At 46.3% G+C, this 19680-nt stretch overlaps 1 protein-coding gene across 1 annotated transcript; it reads right to left on the bottom strand.

Moving 5' to 3' along the window:
- Positions 1–5546: 5546 nt before the first annotated feature.
- Positions 5547–19441, bottom strand: LOC107385792 (ADP-ribosylation factor-like protein 8B-A). The gene is made up of 7 exons (XM_015959901.3): positions 19239–19441; positions 18177–18257; positions 17971–18044; positions 16919–17012; positions 16563–16630; positions 15810–15880; positions 5547–6211 (listed from the first exon to the last, which is right to left on the bottom strand). Exons 1-7 carry the CDS (start codon positions 19359–19361, stop codon positions 6162–6164), a joined length of 561 nt encoding a protein of 186 aa, XP_015815387.1. The 5' UTR covers positions 19362–19441; the 3' UTR covers positions 5547–6161.
- Between the last annotated feature and the right edge of the window lie 239 nt (positions 19442–19680).

Raw genomic sequence — 19680 nt, 5'->3', positions numbered from 1 at the left:
ATCCTAAAGCGCCGGATGGTGGACCAGAATTTCCTCGACGCCGTACGGAAGTCTTGCTCCATGGTATCACCGAACTCCTCCCATGCCCGGGTTTTTGCCTCTGTAACCACATGGGCTACATTCTGCTTGGCCTGCCGGTACCCACAAGCTGCCTCTGAAGTCCCACAGGTCAACAAGTCCAGATAGGACTCTTTCTTCAGCTTTTTGGCATCCCTAACCATCTGCGTCCACCAGCGGGTTTGGGACTATCCACCACGACAGGCACCGATGACCCTGCAGCCACAGCTCCAGTTAACCGCCTCAACAATGGAAGCACTGAACATGGTCCACTTTGACTCAGTGTACCCCCACCTCCCCAAAACATTTTGGAAGTTCTGTCTGAGGTGGGAATTGAATTTTCTTTTGATAGGAGACTCCGCCAGACATTCCCTGCAAACCCTCAAAATATGTTTGTGCCTGCAAGGTCTGACTGGCTTCCTCCCACACCATTGAAGTCAACTCACCACCAGGTAGTGGTTCGTTGACAGCTCCGTCCCTCTCTTCACCTGAGTGTCCAAGAGCAAATATGGACACCTTTATGTCTGAACATGGTGTTCATTATGGACAATCCATGACAAGAACAGAAGTCCAATAACAAAACACTCGATTTCAGATCGGGTCGTTCCTCGCAACCACACCTCTCCAGGTCTCACTGTCGTTGCCCACATGAGCGTTAAATTCCCCCAGCAGAATGAGGAAGTCACCGGAAGGAGCGCTCTCCAGCACTCTCTCCAAGGTCTCCGAAAAGGGTGGGTAGTCTGGACTGTAGTTTGGTGCACAAACACAGACAACAGTCAGGACCCTCCCCCCACACGTAGGTGGGGGGAGGCTACCCTCTCATTCACCAAACCCAACATACGGGTACCAAGATGGGGGAACTAGTATGCCCATCCCTGCTTGGTGCCTCTCAGTTGGGGCAACTCCAAAGTGGAAGAGCATCCAGACCCTCTCAAGGAAACTGGTTTCAGAGCCTGAGCCAGAGTTGAGTCTGACTAAGGCCCAATCTCAATACTTGCTCTTGCACCCTTACGCACTTCATTTACGCGTTCCCGGCCAGGGGTGCGAGCGCGTATGGTGTCCCGATTCTCAAGTACGGAAGTTGGCCAAGCCCCCATTGCACCCTTAATCTGTACTTCAACCAAGTCCGCAGCGATGAGGACCACGGGCAAGAGAATTACCCACTAGTCATTGCTGCGGGAGAAAAGGTTCAAGTTCCTTTTCCGAAAATATGCATTTTCTAATGAACCTTGTTCATTTTAGGACAATTATTTGATGCTCTGAATTTTTTAGACAAAGCAGCAATGAAGTTAAATTTATTTCAAATAATTGCTTTATTGTTTGTTTGAAAGTTGTTAATAAAGGTTTTAGAAAAAGTTTCACAGTGACCAACATCACGGCATGTGCTGCGATCGACGACACAATGCTCCCTGTCTCAATTCGGCAATTATTTGCACACTTGTGTACTACGCACTCGAACCCTACTGCACACATTCTCCAAGTGCGCTTTGCTGAAGACCACAGGGCGAATATTAAGATTGGGCCTACAGCTAGCCAGAACCTCTCAACCTCGCACACCAACTCAGACTCCTTCCACAACAGAGAGGAGACATTTCACATACTGAAAGCCAGCTTCTGCAGCCAAGGATGAGACCACCTAGGTCCCCGCCTTCAGCTACGATCTATCACACATTGCACCCGACCCCTTAATATCTTTATAAAGTGTTAGCGCAGAGACCAGGCTGCAGTACCAACAGTCAGGTGTCTGCTGCCCACTATTTAAACGTTCTCTTTTCTTCCTCCTAAAAAGGTGGTGTCCCGTAAATATTACTATTTGTAATAGAAATAATGGTAATTAGTCATCTTTGAACCATACTGCTAAAACCGAGTCAGTAATCAAATGATTATTTGTACACATCAAAATGAACAAGAGTTACTACGAAGAAGAGTTTTACTTGAAGCTTTTTACATGAATAGAAAACGTCGAAACAACCCTGAACTAACCAAACTGTAGTTTTTGCTTTCCTGCTGATGTTTTAAAATCTGGTAAATGTGAGAAAAAAAGGCACCAACTTTTGACAATTTTATTGAGAATTCTTGAATTTATATAATTGAAAATCTATTAGAATAGATAAACATCCATTACTGAGCACTTTAAAGCAGCTAAGCAGAGGAATTAATTAGTCTTTGGAGCCCAATAAAACTGCGTTATTACCAGGGTGTGTGCACGTTTCCATCTGTCTTTTACAGGGTGTAGAGCACTGAGGAATGATGATATGCCATGCAGCTCTGTATGAATCATGTGACGTTCCAAATATGGTGATTAGTGCCAAATTATGGGCCGCACAGGGAAATGAATGAAGTGCTTGCAGATGCCTGTCAATCCCAGTGATCCAAACCTCCAATCCCAATGCTACACTTCAGCAACTTTTTATTGTGTGTGTGTGTGTGTGTGTGCGTGCGTGCGTGTGTGCGTGCGTGCCTGCGTGCGTGCGTGCGTATACAAAGCAACCCCTAATTAGCACAGCCATGTTCCAATTTCCTGCTGTAAGCAATGTGATGATTCAAATTAATGTTTTAAGCATTCAAACTCTTCCGTCAAGCTAAAATTCATTGTTTTTTTTTTCTCTGTCCTTAGTAAAAGCTCCTACCGACACAGGTGCTGTGAAGGAGACTTAAAACAACATTCTCAGCTCAGAAGATGCGTTTGGATGCTCTGTGGGTGTAAATGTAAACTGTATACACTTAGAGCCAAAGACTGAAGGATGGAAGAGTTGTAAATATTGTTTGAAGGAGGCCTGCAAGACATAAAATCTGTTTATGGTGACAGAGCCAGATCGAGGGGGGAGGAAGGAAATGGAAAGCATCTAGTCTATGGTTTTGACATTTCCTGAAAAATAACCCCAACAACAAACACGGGCATGACTAAACTGTCTGAAATGAAAATCCGACTTTGCTTTAAAATTGCGGTTAATGAACAAACTAATCAAACTGGCATGGACAAAAATGATGGTACACGTAAAACATTACAACTAATTAGACATGATCAACTAAGGTGTGTGCTGCAATCATAATCAAGCTGTCTTCAGTCTGTTTGCCTTTTTAAAGGATGAGAGGTAGTCACAGTGCTGTTTGGTGTTGGTGTACCACACTGAAGGACCTCAGAAAGCTACTGGCAGAGTTTTCTCAGATTAGAAAGACAATTACTGACAAGCATTCAAAAGGTAGATTATCACAGACCTCCATGTAAGTATATGTGCAACGCAACATTTAGGATGAGTTCATCAAATTAATAATTATGTTATGAAATGTTCCTCTGTCCTTTTTGAATTAGAAGCTGTTCAGGAAACCATTTATTAATATGAACTTTGCAACACGTGATACATGGAATGAGTTTGAAAAACACAACTTAACTTATTTGACACTTAGATCCATTTGGTGTGTCAACAGTGCTGTAATAAGGTAGTAGGTGGAAAACTTCTTGTTTTACATAAGTGTGACCACAAGTACAGCGTGTTGCAGCTCCAGGTCATCTCCGTGACCTCTTCTCTAAATAAGTCTCCGGCAGGGTTGTAACCACTACTCAATCCCTCGACTGCTGCTGTAAACCACATGCTTTACTCTCCAGTGATCCATGGAATTCAGACTACACACCCTCCCCCTGCCACACAGGCTTACACAAACCACAAAGGTCCACGCAAACACCAGAAGCTATTCATTAGATGCTGCTGATGTTTCAGATATTAGGAAGTGGCAGCTGGAACAGGTCAGCTACAAGGATTTCTTCTGATGGGTCACTAGTTTTACATATCAACACATGATTGTTCCTTCTTACTAGAAAACAAGTAGGTTTTAAGAATTCATTACGGGATCCAGAAACTGAATTCTGCAGTGATAGAAAATAAAAATGTTTTCTACCAAAAATAAAATCTAGTTCAGATGAAGTGGTGCTAAGATATTTGGAAGTTTTAAATCTCTCGTCTTCTTCCACCTATCCGGGTCCGGGTCGCGGGGTCTGCATCCCAACTAGGGAGCTCCAGACCGTCCTCTCCCCGGCCACCTCCACCAGCTCCTCCGGCAGGACCCCAAGGTGTTCCTGGGCCAGATTGGAGATGTGACCTCTCCGTGTCCTGGGTCGACCCGGGGGCCTCCTGCCAGCAGGACATGCTTGAAACACCTCCCTGGGGAAGCATCCTAACAAGATACCCAAACTACCTCAACTGACTTCTCTCAATATGGAGCAGCGGCTCTTCTCCGATTCTCTCCCGAATGTTCGAGCTCCTCACCCTATCCCTAAGGCTGAGCCCAGCCACCCTGCGGAGAAAACTCCTTTCGGCCGCTTGCATCTGTAATCTTGTTCTTTCGGTCCTTACCTAAAGCTCATGACCATAGGTGAGGACTGTGCGGTAGATGGACTGGTAAATCGAGAGCCTTGCTTTCCGGCTCAGCTCCTTCTTCAAATTCAATCCTTGAAAGACTTTGAATGACTGTACTTTTACATTTCTAACCTTTGAACTAAAAAAAGGCATCGTAAAACTTTTTGGTTATACCTCCAGAGGAAGACAAGGATCTGTTCATGAAACTCAAAAAATAAACTGGACTTCCTGTTCTCTTTCCAAAGCCCTCTGTTTCCACCTAGTGGTCAAACATCAAACAGACATTTTTACAAAAATAAGACTCAAAATCCTTAAAAATAAAAACAAAATTTATTAGCAGTCACAGGCAGAGAATGCATGACATCTGCTTGAATAAAAATGCTATTTACAAAGTCAGCAACTGAATTTGAACAACTCCAGCACATGCACTTTCACACAAGGAGCAAAAGCTTTCTGCAAAATGACCCACAGTCCTCCACCTGAACAGCCCCTCACCGCCGCCGTGGTCCCAAATAATCTCTCATCTGGACAACCATCAGACATGAACATGTGAGAAACCAGGGCGGAGGACATCATTTTGAGGGACAAGCAGAAGCCTTGTAGATGAAGGAGACACTGGAGACGCACCCACCAGGTAAGACAGTAGTGGTTAAACCTATGTCAATCTCATAAAGAAAACATTCTTGGATCATGAGGGATTTTAGAAAAACACATTTATATAGAGGTGTGGCAAAGTATGAATTTAAGCACTTCAAAGGTTAGGACTAACACTGGCCTGTAGTTGTCCAAACCCAACAAATACAACATATTTGAGACAGACACCTATCAAATACCTCTGAAATCCTTGGGTGCCACCAAGATTTCGCTCCATGTTTCACATACAGAGAGGACTTCGAGGCGACGAGTGAAACAGCATTCAGATTCCCCAGAAAACGGCACAACTGTAACATTTTCTCCCACAGTAAGTTCTTCCCTGTCTGTGCAGCGCTGTCCATTTTCAGACACTGTAAAGCTTTTATGTAATTACAAAACACACAATGAGATTGTCGAGAGGTGGGGTTAGGTGTAATCAAAGGATCCAAACAGTGTCTGCGCCGAGTCGTCCCGTGTAATTGTGGGTGAGAAACTTTGTTGGGTAAGAACCGTCTGATCGGGACAATGGCAGTCAAAGGCACTTCAAATTTCGCTTGGGAATTTTTGCCTGAAGACACAACCGCCACCCACAAATCTTACCTTCTACTTTTTTAATTATGTTTGAACTAGTTAGGATCACACTCAGTGAGACAGATTCTTCACACAGCAGCAAATAAAATCCAGGCCACGTAGCTGAGAGACTTTCAGGGATTAAAGGCATTCAGAAAAAGAACCGTCATCGTTTGGCAAAAACCTGCTCACAACAACAATCACATGAGCGATGAATGTTTAAAAGCGATGGAGCTGATGTATGATTGTGGAATTAGAGGGGCCCCATCAACATTAAATACCTGGAAACCATGAAAAGGACACAAAGATATTTTTATGCTGCGCACAAACAAACATGGCCTGTACGAACAATCCACCCACTGACGATAGTGAAACTGGATGCGGGGGTGCACATCCGTGGTAGTGTACAGGGCGAAGCAAGAGATGATGGTAGTGAGCAGAGAGCTGGATTACTTCACAGAGGCAGTGCAAGGGATGACTGTAGGCAACCTGTGACCTTTTGGGGGGCAGAGGTCAGAGGGTGGAGGAGGGCGGGCAGCTTCACTTTCAACTTCTTCGAGACTTTGAGTGCTGGATGAGCCATTGCAGTGTGATGTCTGCAGAAACGGGTGGAACGCAAAGAAAGAATTATATGTTAGAAAACATAAATATATAGCGGTGGTCAACGTCCTTGCTTCTGTCGGTGCGCACCAGTAGCTCATCATCACCAGCGTGAGAATGTGTGTGAATCAAGCCCCCACAATGCAGCTCTAAAATTGGGCGCAACCCGGATGTACCAAAAATTGCAGTTCCACCCTCATCCACTAGGGGCTGGTGTCGGAAGCGAGCAAATCCTCATTGACTCCCATGTTAAAAATACCAATTTCACAGCAGAAATAAACATGTTTACAGCCTGGAACCAAAATGTGTTTTTTGTTTAAATTATCTAGTTTACACTCATGACAACTCTGAGGGGGGTGAATTTTTTCTCACTCTTCTGTTTAAGTGTATTAAAAGCCTAAAATTCTGTATAATTAATGAGCATCCGACCCACGTGACCACAGAGCTAGCTCCGTGGAAAGGCCTCAGTAGAGCCTCGGTCTGGCCTGGAAACTGCTCCGGGATTTTGAGTCTCTGTGTGTGTGTATTCTTTTTTGGATATTTTTTGTGCAATTGTTGGACAAAATTACTTGCTGTGGCATTAATTGCACTAATAGAGCGTCCAAGGAGTCTCCACTTCATTTTTTTCGGTAAGTAAAATTATATTTATGTATTTTAGGTCAATGCCGAGCTGAGCTTAGATTTTAACTTGTACTGTTTAACCATGAAATGTAAATGTAATAGGGTCAAACCCAGTGCATTTAACATAATGCTGCTCTTTAGAAAATGGGTTGAAATATAACATGTTGGTGGAGCTGGGTTCCGACTATCGGCTTGTGGAGCTCTCGGGAGACCGATGTTTTCCACCCGGTTCTCCCCTCCCCGTAGCTCGGCGCATCTCTGTCTGATCGCAGCTTCTGTCTGCTGTGCGGCTGCCGGCTTATGGAGCTCTCGGGAGACCTCTGTGTTCCACCCGGTTTTACCCAGCGGTTAGCCCGGCGTATCTCTGACTCAGAAGCTCTGGTGTTGTGCACAGTTAACTCCGGTTGTAGCTAGGTTGCTACCTCCGTTAGCTTAGCTCCCACCTCTGCGTTAGCTTTGGGTTAGCTTCAGGTTAGCTTGTAGCTAGTTCGACCGAGTGTCGTCAGTTGATCCCAGCCTTACAGCCCCACCCTCAGCTCCTCCTCTCTTCCCTTTTATGGAATTGTCTGGGCTTGATGGAACCTGTGACACAGTCAAAATGGCGGTGGTGGCCACCTCCCATTTTAGTACAACAACGTGATATTGGAGCCTATGGAGTCCAGTATATTTATGTCGATGGTGTGAATGGGTGGATGACTGATAAAAATAAAGGCCATTTACATTACATTGTTATTCACAAAGTGCTTTGTGTCTATTTACAGTGAAAAACTGGCTGGAATTTAAAGCAACACTAAATAACTTTTTACACTTTGTAGGGCTGTAGCGAAGCCTCGATGACGTCGACGGCTCGATTCTAAAAATTTGTCAACGTCAGATTCGGTAGTCGACGCACCACGCCCACTTGTTGCACCCCCAGGAGTTTGTAAAAAGAGGAGGAATCTGCCTGTTTTTCCTCTAGTTCGCCCTCTTCTCTGCCTTCACTAACATCTCCACTAAATCCCGAAGACCCGGAACAATGTCCGTCCGCTACTAGATTCCGTTCCTGTTTTGCCCGCCTTCCTCTCCCGGCAACGGACAACAACTTCCGGGGTCAGATGCGCTGCTTCGTCTCTACTGCAGATGTAGAAAATCACCGGGAGCGCTTCTCCCTTCATTAAGGAGCTTCTTTCAGACATGAGGAGAGCTGTTTTGGTGGTAGCAGTCTCTCCTCCGTGCTGGTCTGTTTGCTGCTGGGTGTTTTTGGTTTATTTAAACTTGGTAACTTGAACTTAATGTTGGTAAAGCTACTGTTAGCATTTTCGCTAACAGCTTCTTGCGTTTGGATAAGCTGTTACGTTTTGGTTTAGAGTTCATCTTTTTTGTGGTGTAGATCTCCCTTTTATTACATTTAGAGTGTTGTGGGTTTTCGGTTTAGTGTAAAATATCACCTTGAGTTTGGTTTAACCGCCCAGTTTAGAGTTTGGACTTTTGGAGATCCTTATTTTGGTCCAGAACCCTGTAATCTTTGCTCAGTGGGACATCCCAGGTTATTTGTACTTTTGTTTTAATTCCCCACAGGCAGAATTAGTTTTATTATTCCCAACCTGTGGATGGAAAGATTTATGTTTTTGTGTAGTTGAAAATAAACCTGATCATCATTTTAACTTTTAAATCCCGTGTTATAGTCCCTTCCTTTTTGCACACGAGCCAAACTCCCCAGGAAGAGTCGTAACACCACTCGCCTCACGCACATAAGTGACCAAAACAAAGCAGCATGGAGACACTCCATCTTCTACCACCTCTCAGGCAGCAGCCTGCACTCCCAAGTTCTACACGTCACCAGAACATAACCAACCGCAACACAATAAAAGCAGTGTTATGCAAAATGGAAGGCCTGTAGAGTTTATTCTCTTACAGTAACAATTTATCAATTTTTTTGAGGAAGTTATTAGCGTTTTTCTTTTTTTTATTAATTGTGCAAAAGAAAATTAATCATTAGATCAATTGTCCATAAATAGTCATTAGAATAGTCGACTATTCGATAAAATAATCGTCAGAATAATCGTTTAAAAAAAATTCGTTTACCCCCAGCCCTAACACTGTGGTATTGCTTTTAAACTGGTTTCAGTCAGTGCGGCCACTTGCACACTGACCGACATCTAAGTCGATCCAGGTCAATCTTTTTGTAATAAGCTGGGAGTCTTAATCCTAGTTTACATGTGCATTAGAAAAACCAGCCTCTGAAATAAAGTTTGTTCCACTCCGATACAGTAGGTGGCGACACAGATGCGACGACGCTGCAGCACAGTTTACTTGGTACGTGCTGCCCTGTTTTATGGTGTCGCGCGTGTTGCTTTGTGACGATGGTCTTTTCAGAAGGCCGCTTCCATGGTCTCATCACTTCCAGAACGCGTGCATCTTAACGGTGTAGTTTGGCTAATATGTTTACATGTAGGATGTAATCGCATTGCTACCGCATTATCTGGGCGCTTCGGCTCGATTAGAACCAGTCCCCCTTCAGCCAGACTAACACGTTTACATGCAATAAAAAAACGACTTGAGTCTTTTAGGGCAATACTTTGGTTTTCAGATGCGTATGTAAACGCACTGAGTGGTTCTTGAACCAGACAACTGAGCAGCTTCACACTGGACAGCACTATGCAGTCCTCTGCTGACCAGAAACTGCACCAATCAACTTTGTGGTGGATCAATGGTCACGGTGGAGTTTACTGTTCCGGTTGTTCATCTAAAAGCTAGCGGTTAGCCTTTTCAGTTTGCAAAAGCAGGAGAAGACTGTCATGGACCACTCACCCTGCCCTCGGACATCTTCCCTGAGACACTTCTGACGGAAGAGCAAACCCACAATGCCGGATAAAAACGAGATAGTGATAACCACCAGTCGCCATTTTCTAGGTCGAAACGTCTTTGGTTGTCTGTGACTTCCTGCCGATGACTACATGATTGGTTGGACGTCGTTCGACCTACGGAAGTAGCTTTACTACGTTCGAAAACATTTAGGCAGTAAGAAACATGGATTGAATAACAAAACTGTTAAACTCTTCCGAAAACAGAATCGAAGAACAGATTCAAAACAGAGATGCAATATATTTTGTCCAAGCGGTACTGCCATAGTATGATGATGTCATCGGCAGGTGCAGGACCCTAAGCAGATCGAGAAACTACAGCGCCAGAAAGCTAGCATCAGCATTGCATTCTCTCGACGGAATTAACTGATGGACCACAAAAGTCTGAGGAGTCACGCTATGGTTGCATGCTTTCTGCTCCACAGTTAACAACATTTACCGTAATGTAAAAAACTAGCGACAGTCACGGCGATACGGTGTAAAACTACCCTGATATGTACGTACTGCCCCTAGCACCAGGAAGCTACACACTGCCACTTTAGACCAATTTGTTTTCCAAATTTGCCATTGCAGCTTTAAGCAGTAATTTAATAATGTTGCCTGATTTAACAATTATTCCAATGTAAAGGTAGTAAAATAGAACTGTAACAAAACTGTAATTGGTCCCATAGTAGCACGCTATCAACATAACTGTCTAATCAAATAATCTTGATTTCCTTCTAACTGAAGCCAAACAGTTCTGAATACGATATCCGTTTTTAAACTTATTATGGTTTTTTTATCATGCTGTAAATGTACCGTAAATCCTCTAATACAGGCCCGGGCCTGTATTTGACTCAAGCTCATCAAGCTCCAGGCCTTTATTGGAAGGAGGGCCAGTATTAGAGGCAGGCCTCTATTTCTATTTGAGCAAAATGAACTAATGGTTCGCTGGAGTTTTTGACAATTAAAATTGCGCCCACATTTTCAAAGTTAAACACATTTCTTTTAACAACGGTAGTTTCTGCTTCAGCCATCTCCCCCCTCCCCCTGCTTCAGCCCTCTCCCCCCTCCCCCTGCGCAGCGGCCGCAAACTCACTGATGCGCCTGCAGCCTGCTCTAAACATTAAAACAATTATTTCATTTTCTGTTCCTCACTTCTGATTACCTTCAATGGTGTCTGTTTGTTGCAACAGCAGGTACAAAAACTAACTTGTTTTTATTTGACTATTTTTCTGTCCTGTCTGTTTATTATCTTCCTGCATCTCCTCTCAATCCTAAAGAGAAACTGCTACCTGGGTTCATATATATTCACCTCATGAGTTACCTTTGAACTGCAGTTCTAAAAGATCTACCGACCGCTAAAACAGCGGAGTGAGCGCTGCTTGGCGGCCGTATCAGTGATCAGTGCGTCGGAGGACAAGGTGATGCGCACAGCACCCCGCTCCACAGCATGCAGCGAAACGCATCAGGCGCAAATAAAAGATAGAAAACATTAAAGGAAATGAACTGACATGAACGATCGCATGTTAAATTAGTCTTTGAGGTGGCGACACCTGATTGTTACTGTGGCCGTGCTCAGGAGGCAGATCTACCGACTGCGAAAACAGCGGAGCACTCCCTGCTTGCCGGCCGCATCAGTGATCTGTGCGTCGGAGGACAGGGTGAAGCGCCCCGCTCCACAGCAGCGATACACATCAGGCGCAAATAAAAGACAGAAAACATTAAAGGAAATGAACCGACATGAACGATCGCGTGTCAGTACCTACGGTCTGGCACAGCGCGTAAGTGACTCTTGTTAAATCTTTATTCAAATGTGTCAATTGAACTATCTGTTTGTAAATATGATCACTGGAAGTCTTCTTTATAGTTAATCAGTAAAAAAAATAAACTTCTACAATGAGAATTATCTTTTCTGCACTTTTGTGTTCATTTATGCTCATGTTAAAGATTTATTTTCGCTTTTATGTTTACATTTAAACAAAATGTAATTATATTTATGAAAAAATCCACAAACTTGACCAATAGTGTTAATCTGGTGTGCTCAATGTTGGCAAACAGATCATTAAAGCGATACTGTGTAATTTTTTTATATTTTTAAATCATTATCTTGAGCCTGTATGTGCTAAAATGACCCTTTACATGGTTAATGAAAGGCCATCCAGCCCTGTGAACAGAATATCACACTTGCAACTTCAGTTGCCAGACAGGTCTGTTGGACTCTGCTGACATAACTGGCGCTGCACTCTGGTTGCAACAGGTTTCCTGCATGTTTTACATCATAAACACAGCTGATTTGATTAATTTAGTGATGAATCACTTCTGTAGACACTAACGAAGGTTGGGAGACATTTTAGCTGTTGTATTAAGTGAAAAACGTACAGCGACAAGATGGGTTTGGTTTTGGTTCTACAAACAGACACTAGGGGGTAGGGCTGGGCAATAAATCGAAAATTTATCGTTATTGAAATTTCTGACTCTTATCGAGAATTTTTCCCATGTCAATAAATTTGATAATCTCGTCTCGTCTTCCTCCGCTTATCCGGGTCCGGGTCGCGGGGGCAGCATCCCAACTAGGGAGCTCCAGGCCGTCCTCTCCCCGGCCTTGTCCACCAGCTCCTCCGGCAGGACCCCAAGGCGTTCCCGGACCAGATTGGAGATGTAACTTCTCCAACGTGTCCTGGGTCGACCCGGGGGCCTTCTGCCGGCAGGACATGCCCGAAACACCTCCCCAGGGAGGCGTCCAGGAGGCATCCTGACCAGATGCCCAAACCACCTCAACTGGCTCCTTTCGATCCGGAGGAGCAGCGGTTCTACTCCGAGTCCCTCCCGAATGTCCGAGCTCCTCACCCTATCTCTAAGGCTGAGCCCGGCCACCCTACGGAGGAAACTCATTTCGGCCGCTTGTATCCGCGATCTCGTTCTTTCGGTCATTACCCAAAGCTCATGACCATAGGTGAGGATTGGGACGTAGATCGACCGGTAAATCGAGAGCCTGGCTTTCTGGCTCAGCTCCCTCTTCCCCACGACAGATCGGGTCAGCGTCCGCATCACTGCAGACGCCGAACCAATCCGCCTGTCGATCTCCCGATCCCTCCTACCCTCACTCGTGAACAAGACCCCGAGATACTTAAACTCCTCCACCTGAGGTAGGACCTCTCCCCCGACCCGGAGGTGGCAAGCCACCCTTTTCCGGTCGAGAACCATGGTCTCAGATTTGGAGGTGCTGATCCTCATCCCAGCCGCTTCACATTCGGCCGCGAACCTACCCAGCAAGAGCTGAAGGTCAGAGCTGGATGAAGCTAGGAGGACCACATCATCCGCAAAAAGCAGAGACGAGATTCTCCTGCCACCAAACTCGACACACTCCACACCACGGCTGCGTCTAGAAATTCTGTCCATAAAAGTGATGAACAGAACCGGTGACAAAGGGCAGCCCTGGCGGAGTCCAACCCTCACTGGGAACAGGTCCGACTTACTACCGGCTATGCGGACCAAACTCACGCTCCTCTGGTAAAGGGACTGAATGGCCCTTAACAGAAAGCCACCCACCCCATACTCCTGGAGCGTCCCCCACAGGGTGCCCCTGGGGACACGGTCATAAGCCTTCTCCAAATCCACAAAGCACATGTGGATTGGTTGGGCAAACTCCCATGCCCCCTCCATCACCCTTGCAAGGGTATAGAGCTGGTCCACAGTTCCACGGCCAGGACGAAAACCACATTGCTCCTCCTCTATCTGAGATTCAACTATCGATCGGACCCTCCTCTCCAGTACCTTGGAGTAGACCTTTCCAGGGAGGCTGAGGAGTGTGATCCCCCTATAGTTGGAACACACCCTCAGGTCACCCTTCTTAAAGATGGGGACCACCACCCCGGTCTGCCACTCCCTAGGAACTGCCCCCGATGACCACGCAATGTTGTAGAGACGTGTCAACCATGACAGCCCTACAACATCCATAGCCTTAAGATACCCAGGACGAACCTCATCCGCCCCCGGGGCTCCGCCGCTGTGTAGTTGTTTGACTACCTCAGCAACTTCTGCCCCCGAGATCGGACAGTCCATCCCCAGGCCTCCCAGCTCTGGTTCCTCCTCGGAATGCGCATTGGTGGGATTGAGGAGCTCCTCAAAGTATTCCTTCCACCGTCCGACTATAGCCTCAGTTGACGTCAGCAGCTCCCCATCCCCACTGTAAACAGTGTGAGCGAGTTGCTGCCTTCCTCTCCTGAGGCGCCGGACAGTTTGCCAGAACCTCTTTGGAGCCGATCGATAGTCTTTCTCCATGGCCTCACCAAACTCCTCCCACGGCCGAGATTTTGCCTCGGCAACTGCCACTGCTGCACCCCGCTTGGCTATCCGGTACCTGTCTGCTGCCTCCGGAGACCCACAGACCAGCCACGCCCTGTAGGCCTCCTTCTTCAGCCTGACGGCTCCCCGAACCTCTGGTGTCCACCAGCGGGTACGGGGGTTGCCACCACGACTGGCACCGGCCACCTTACGACCACAGCTAGCAACAGCCGCCTCGACAATCGCAGAGTGGAACAAGGCCCACTCGGACTCAATGTCCCCCACTGCTCTCGGGACGTGGTCAAAGCTCTGCCGGAGGTGGGAGTTGAAGACCGTCTTGACAGGTTCTTCTGCCAGGCGTTCCCAGCAGACCCTCACTATGCGTTTGGGTCTGCCAGGTCTACGCGGCATGTTCCCTTGCCATCTGATCCAACTCACCACCAGGTGGTGATCAGTTGACAGCTCCGCCCCTCTCTTCACTCGGGTGTCCAAAACATACGGTCGCAGGTCAGATGATACGACTACAAAATCTATCATCGACCTGTGACCTAGGCTGCCCTGGTACCAAGTGTACCGGTGGGCATCCTTATGTTCGAACATGGTGTTCGTTATGGCCAAACTGCGGCTTGCACAGAAGTCCAATAACAAAACACCGCTCGAGTTCTGATCAGGTGGGCCGTTCCTCCCAATCACACCCCTCCAGGTCAAGCTGTCATTGCCCACGTGAGCATTGAAGTCCCCCAGCAGGACAATGGAGTCCCCTGATGGAGCACTATCTAGCACTCGTCCCAGGGACTCCAAAAAGGGTGGGTACTCTGAACTGATATTTGGCCCATAAGCACAAACAACAGTCAGGACCCGTTCCCCGACCCGAAGGCGCAAGGAAGCTACCCTCTTGTCCCCCGGGGTAAACCCCAACACACAGGCAGAGAGTCTCGGGGCTAACAAAAAGCCAACCCCAGCCCTCCGCCTCTCACCCGGAGCAACTCCAGCAAAGTAGAGTGTCCAACCCCTCTCCAGGTCTCGGGTTCCAGAGCCAATGCAATGTGTCGAGGTGAGTCCGACTATATCTAGCCGGTACCGCTCAACCTCTGCCACAAGCTCCGGCTCCTTCCCCGCCAGCGAGGTGACGTTCCATGTCCCAAAAACTAGTTTCCTTGTCCGGGGATTGGACCGCCAAGGCTCCCGCCTTGGTCTGCCACCCGATTCACATTGCACCGGACCCTTCATGTTCCTCCTGCGGGTGGTGGGTCCACAGTTGGACGAGCCCATGTATCCGGTTCGGGCTGGGCCCGGCCGGGCCCCATGGGCGAAAGCCCGGCCACCAGGCGCTCGCTCACGGGCCCCAACCCCAGGCCTGGCTCCAGGGTGGGACCCCGGTAACCCTCCGGGCCGGGTACTCCGACTCTTCGTTTTCACCACCATGAAAGATCCTTCGAACCGTTCTTTGTCTCACCCTTCACCTAAGACCAATTTGTCATGGGAGACCCTACCAGGGGCACTAAGTGCCCCAGACAACATAGCTCCTAGGATCATTAGGGCACTCAAACTCCTCCACCACGATAAGGTGACGGTTCAAGGAGGATAAAAAATGAAAAGATGTGTGTAGGTTGGCAACGTTCATGTCCCTTTAAGAAGCTGTACCATCTTGAGTCACATAAAAATGTGACTCAACGTAATACACGTGACAGCCCCATCTAGTGGACAACTTTTGTTTCTGCGCATACCTGTAGTTATCGTCCATTTGTCGTTATCGAGGTGAAATTCTCAATATATCGTGATATTGATTTTAGGCCATAACGTCCAGCCCTACTACAGGGTGCTAAAAGCAAGCCAAAACTGCCTAGCCCCCTTTAAAAGTTACCTATGTTGTCCTTTTCTTTGCAAGAGACGGAGTAGCAGCAGATCTCTCGGTCTTGAATGGCAGACAGGTTCCTGTGAAGGATCAAGAGGGCGCGTCAGAAAATGACAGGTTCCCAGTCTATCGCAGGGCAACACACACACACACACACACACACACACACACACACACACGTCTGTCTTTCTATCATAGTTAGGACCCCCCATTGACTTCCATTAATTTTTGTGATGTCACTATGCCTAACCCATACCCCAATCCTAACCATAGCCAATGCTGATCTATTCCTAACCTTAACTAAAACTTCATTCACACCATTCCTCTAACTGGTATAGTAAGCTTCTGCTAAGCTTCTAAAAAAAAAGTGAGGACACAAAAAATATCCTCACTTTGTAGGGAAAATTGTCAAATGGTCCTCAGTATGTAGTATGTACAATAACACACACACACACACACACACACACACACCTAAGGGCAATTTAGAGAGACCAATCCACCTCACAGTCATGTTTTCGGACTGTGGGTGGATGCCGAAGTACCCGGAGAGAACTCACACATGCACAGGGAGTATATTGCAGACTTCCAGGCCAGCATGTGATCCCAGGCCCTTCTTGCTGCAAGCCAACAGCGCTAACCACATCATACTCTACTGGGTTATTCTACCAGACTAGCTAGGACGGAGAAGCTGCTGCTGCTGCTGCTCTAATCAAAATCAGGTTCAAGACACACAAAGGCTAAATAAAAACAAGCGGTTCTCACATTTTTTCAATGAGCTGCTTCTCATCTAGAGCGCTGGGCAAGTCCCGTTTGTTACCAAGAACAAGAACCTGAAAACAAGAGCAAAAACAAAAATGACAGTTTGATCATTTTTGCAGAAACGAATCAACATTATCATACTGGTTTTAAACAGGAGGAGTTGTTCCGCAGAGGACAAAATCAGCAGCCTGTGGGGCCTTCCTATCAATTACATATGAAACACATAGAAACTAATGTGCTTCAGTCCCTCCCTAATCTGAGTTTAACCACCTCCCGTGACTGAAGTCATCTGACTCCGGAATAAAATTAATGCTGCAACACCGAAATGTTTCTGCTCCAGAAATCTCAAACAGACTCACAGGAATTCCTTGTAGCTGTGGTTTGTCTAACAGGTTGTGCAGTTCGTTTCTGGAGGCTTCTACTTTATCTCGGTCCGCAGCGTCCACCATGTAACTGGATTTAAAAAATAATAATAGTCAGGTGAGGGTCGCACCAAACTGGAACACATGAAAAACATCAGTTAGTGTTGATGATCAGCTTCAGTCGCAGTTCGAGTGGGAATGCTCGGATGAAGGGTTTTTATTTACAGCAGACTGCAGACCATACCGACGTTAGTTGTTAACATCAACACAAGAAGGTCACCGAGCAGGGACAGAGGTCATCCACATGAGTCCCGAGGTTTCATTCTACACTTTATTTTACAAACACTGCTTTATACAACTGTTGTTGCTTGTGAGCGTCTTCATTGATCCTGACATGAATTCACTAATGGCTCCTGCTAACAGGTGTTACACACCTCCAGGACTAGGGCTGCACAATACTTCGTAAACGTGCGGTGACGGTCATCGCGGTATCGGCATGTGCAATACGCAAAGAACAGAAAAAAAACAAAACAGATGTTTGCTACACATTTTGTCACACAGAAGCATGAAGTTTTTGACTAACCCATAGACCTCTTCACCCCTTTGGCCAATCGGGTGTGTCCCTATTGGATAAATGCCCGCCCCCTAGGCAGACGGCCCTTAATTTTGACGGTAACACCTGAGTTAGCTTTGTTCTGTTCTCTCTGCCGATTGCAGTTTTTCTTGCTCATTTTCTTTTTCCCTTTTCTCGCAACTTTTGATCACAACTTTTGTTTTTCCCTTTTTTATGATAGTTAAACAATTTCTTTGTTTTTGAATTTTTTATTTTTTGTTCTGGAGCTAAGTATTTGTTTATTTATTGCAGGCCGCATCATCGCTGCAACATTAATCACTGTTATCGTGCATCGCAGGTTCTCCTAATATCGTGCAGCCCTAACCAGGGCCCATAAAAAATAACTGGAGACACTGAAATCCATACCAGATAATGGATCAGAGCATCCCTACTCGTGAGCGATCGGGCTAGAGATGAAAACTGTCGACAAACTTACACAATAGCGTTGACTCCTCTACAGTAGCGCTCCCACATGCTTCGGAAGCGGGGCTGTCCACCTATGTCCCAGATCTGCAGCAAAAGATCCAGAAAAGTCAACTCACAGATGCAGCTTTCCTTGTGACAGATTCCTCCGGCTGCAGCTTTAGATGATCTGTGACGAGAATAGCTCCAGCAGTGCTAATCTGGGTTTGTTAAACTTACCTTTATTGTTACGTTGCCCTTAGTAACCTTACGCATGTTGAAACCAACTGTGGGAATCATGTCTTCACTGAACTGTCCCGACTGCACAAAACAAATGTAAACAAAAAAAGGGCAGCACATCAGTGCAGGTTTGTTCAGGTCAACACATCTGATCCAAAAGCCACATAAGAAGAACTGAGACTTATGAAATGATCTGTTTCACAAATGTTCTGTTTAGATCTTCAGATCTAGAAGAATACTTTAGAGAATGTCGTGCATGCGGTCAGGTTACATTGCTAACACGTGAATTTCAGACAGTCATCATGTGAAGGCTCCTTTAGAGGTCGACTCCCTTTTGGCTTGAGGTCAGCTCTTACAGTGACACAGGAAGTGCAAAGGTACTGTTCACAGTAAACATGTGACTTACGATCGCCACCAAGCTGGGGAAAAATGCTTTTCGCAAGAAAAAAAAAGCTGATTGTATAAAAATGCAGAAAGTGGTCAGCAAAGAGAGTTGACCTTTCCTCTATAATCCCACAGGATTACCCAACAGGTCAGCAAAGGTTTAAGTATCATAAATAAGTTAAACTGAGCAGGACTGTGACAGCCGTCCACTGACTGAATGTATCCCAGTGGGTACGGGAGCAGCTGACACACACAGCTTCAACCACAGCTAGCTCTGGAAGATAAAGCAAGTTCCATGTTTTACTGCTGAGATTATCAGACAGTTGACAGATTATCATCACTGACAGATTATCATCACTGGCTTCTTCTGAGGAGGACGTGCTGTGAACGCAGTTCTTGTTTACACACCGAGTTATTGTTATTACAAAGAAGTTCACATGACCAGCTTCACTAAGCGCACAGTCATGCCGACAATTTCGTCATCGCAGCTAGCTACAAACTGCGTCGCGCTATCGCTAACTTCAGGTATTAGTTCTTTTTATCGTTCATAAACAGCCCGCACGTGCACACGCGTTACTTCGTGTTTTATCACACAATCCCAACATATGTTTTGGCACTGACAGCTCGTCCACCTCTCCAGGTTAGCCCGGGCCCACTTCGCTGACGTCGACTACTTACAGCGATCACGTTGACAAATGTGGTTTTCCCCGAATACTGAAGGCCCACTAACGTGAGCTCCATCTCTTCTTTCCAGAACAGCGACCGGAACCAGTCCAACAGTCTGTTTATGAGGGCCAGCATCTTGGTTGACTGTAGCCGCGGTGTGGCAGTACGGATCACAATCGGCTTAATTCAGCCCACACCGGAAGCGCTGCCTGTGTAGTCATATCATGTGATGCGCACAGAAATGAATACGTAGACGCCCCTTTGGGCGCTGGAGCGTAACAGCGTTGCCGCCATATTGGATGGGTCTCCTTATTCATAGAGTGAGCAACTAATGCGCGTTTATGTACAGCCTACGGTTACAACAACCAGTCTACAGATCACGTGGAATTACTAGGGATTTTTCTAGCCTACCTGATGGGATTTTATAATTGTATTTGCTTTAATTTATTTCGTT

This window comes from Nothobranchius furzeri, chromosome 3 (assembly GCF_043380555.1).
Source record: "Nothobranchius furzeri strain GRZ-AD chromosome 3, NfurGRZ-RIMD1, whole genome shotgun sequence".
Taxonomy (NCBI): domain Eukaryota; kingdom Metazoa; phylum Chordata; class Actinopteri; order Cyprinodontiformes; family Nothobranchiidae; genus Nothobranchius; species Nothobranchius furzeri.
This window is presented reverse-complemented; position numbering and strand designations above follow the sequence as displayed.

Bases quoted from the DNA above. Each gene is read 5' to 3' on its own strand.
- LOC107385792 (XM_015959901.3), bottom strand. From the start codon at position 19,361: ATGCTGGCCCTCATAAACAGACTGTTGGACTGGTTCCGGTCGCTGTTC. The intron at 18,258-19,238 runs GTAAGTAGTCGA...TGTTTTGTGCAG, and splicing joins CATTTGTCAACGTGATCGCT to TCGGGACAGTTCAGTGAAGA. The intron at 16,631-16,918 runs GTGAGTCTGTTT...TCTTGTTTTCAG, and splicing joins CACAGCTACAAGGAATTCCT to GTTCTTGTTCTTGGTAACAA.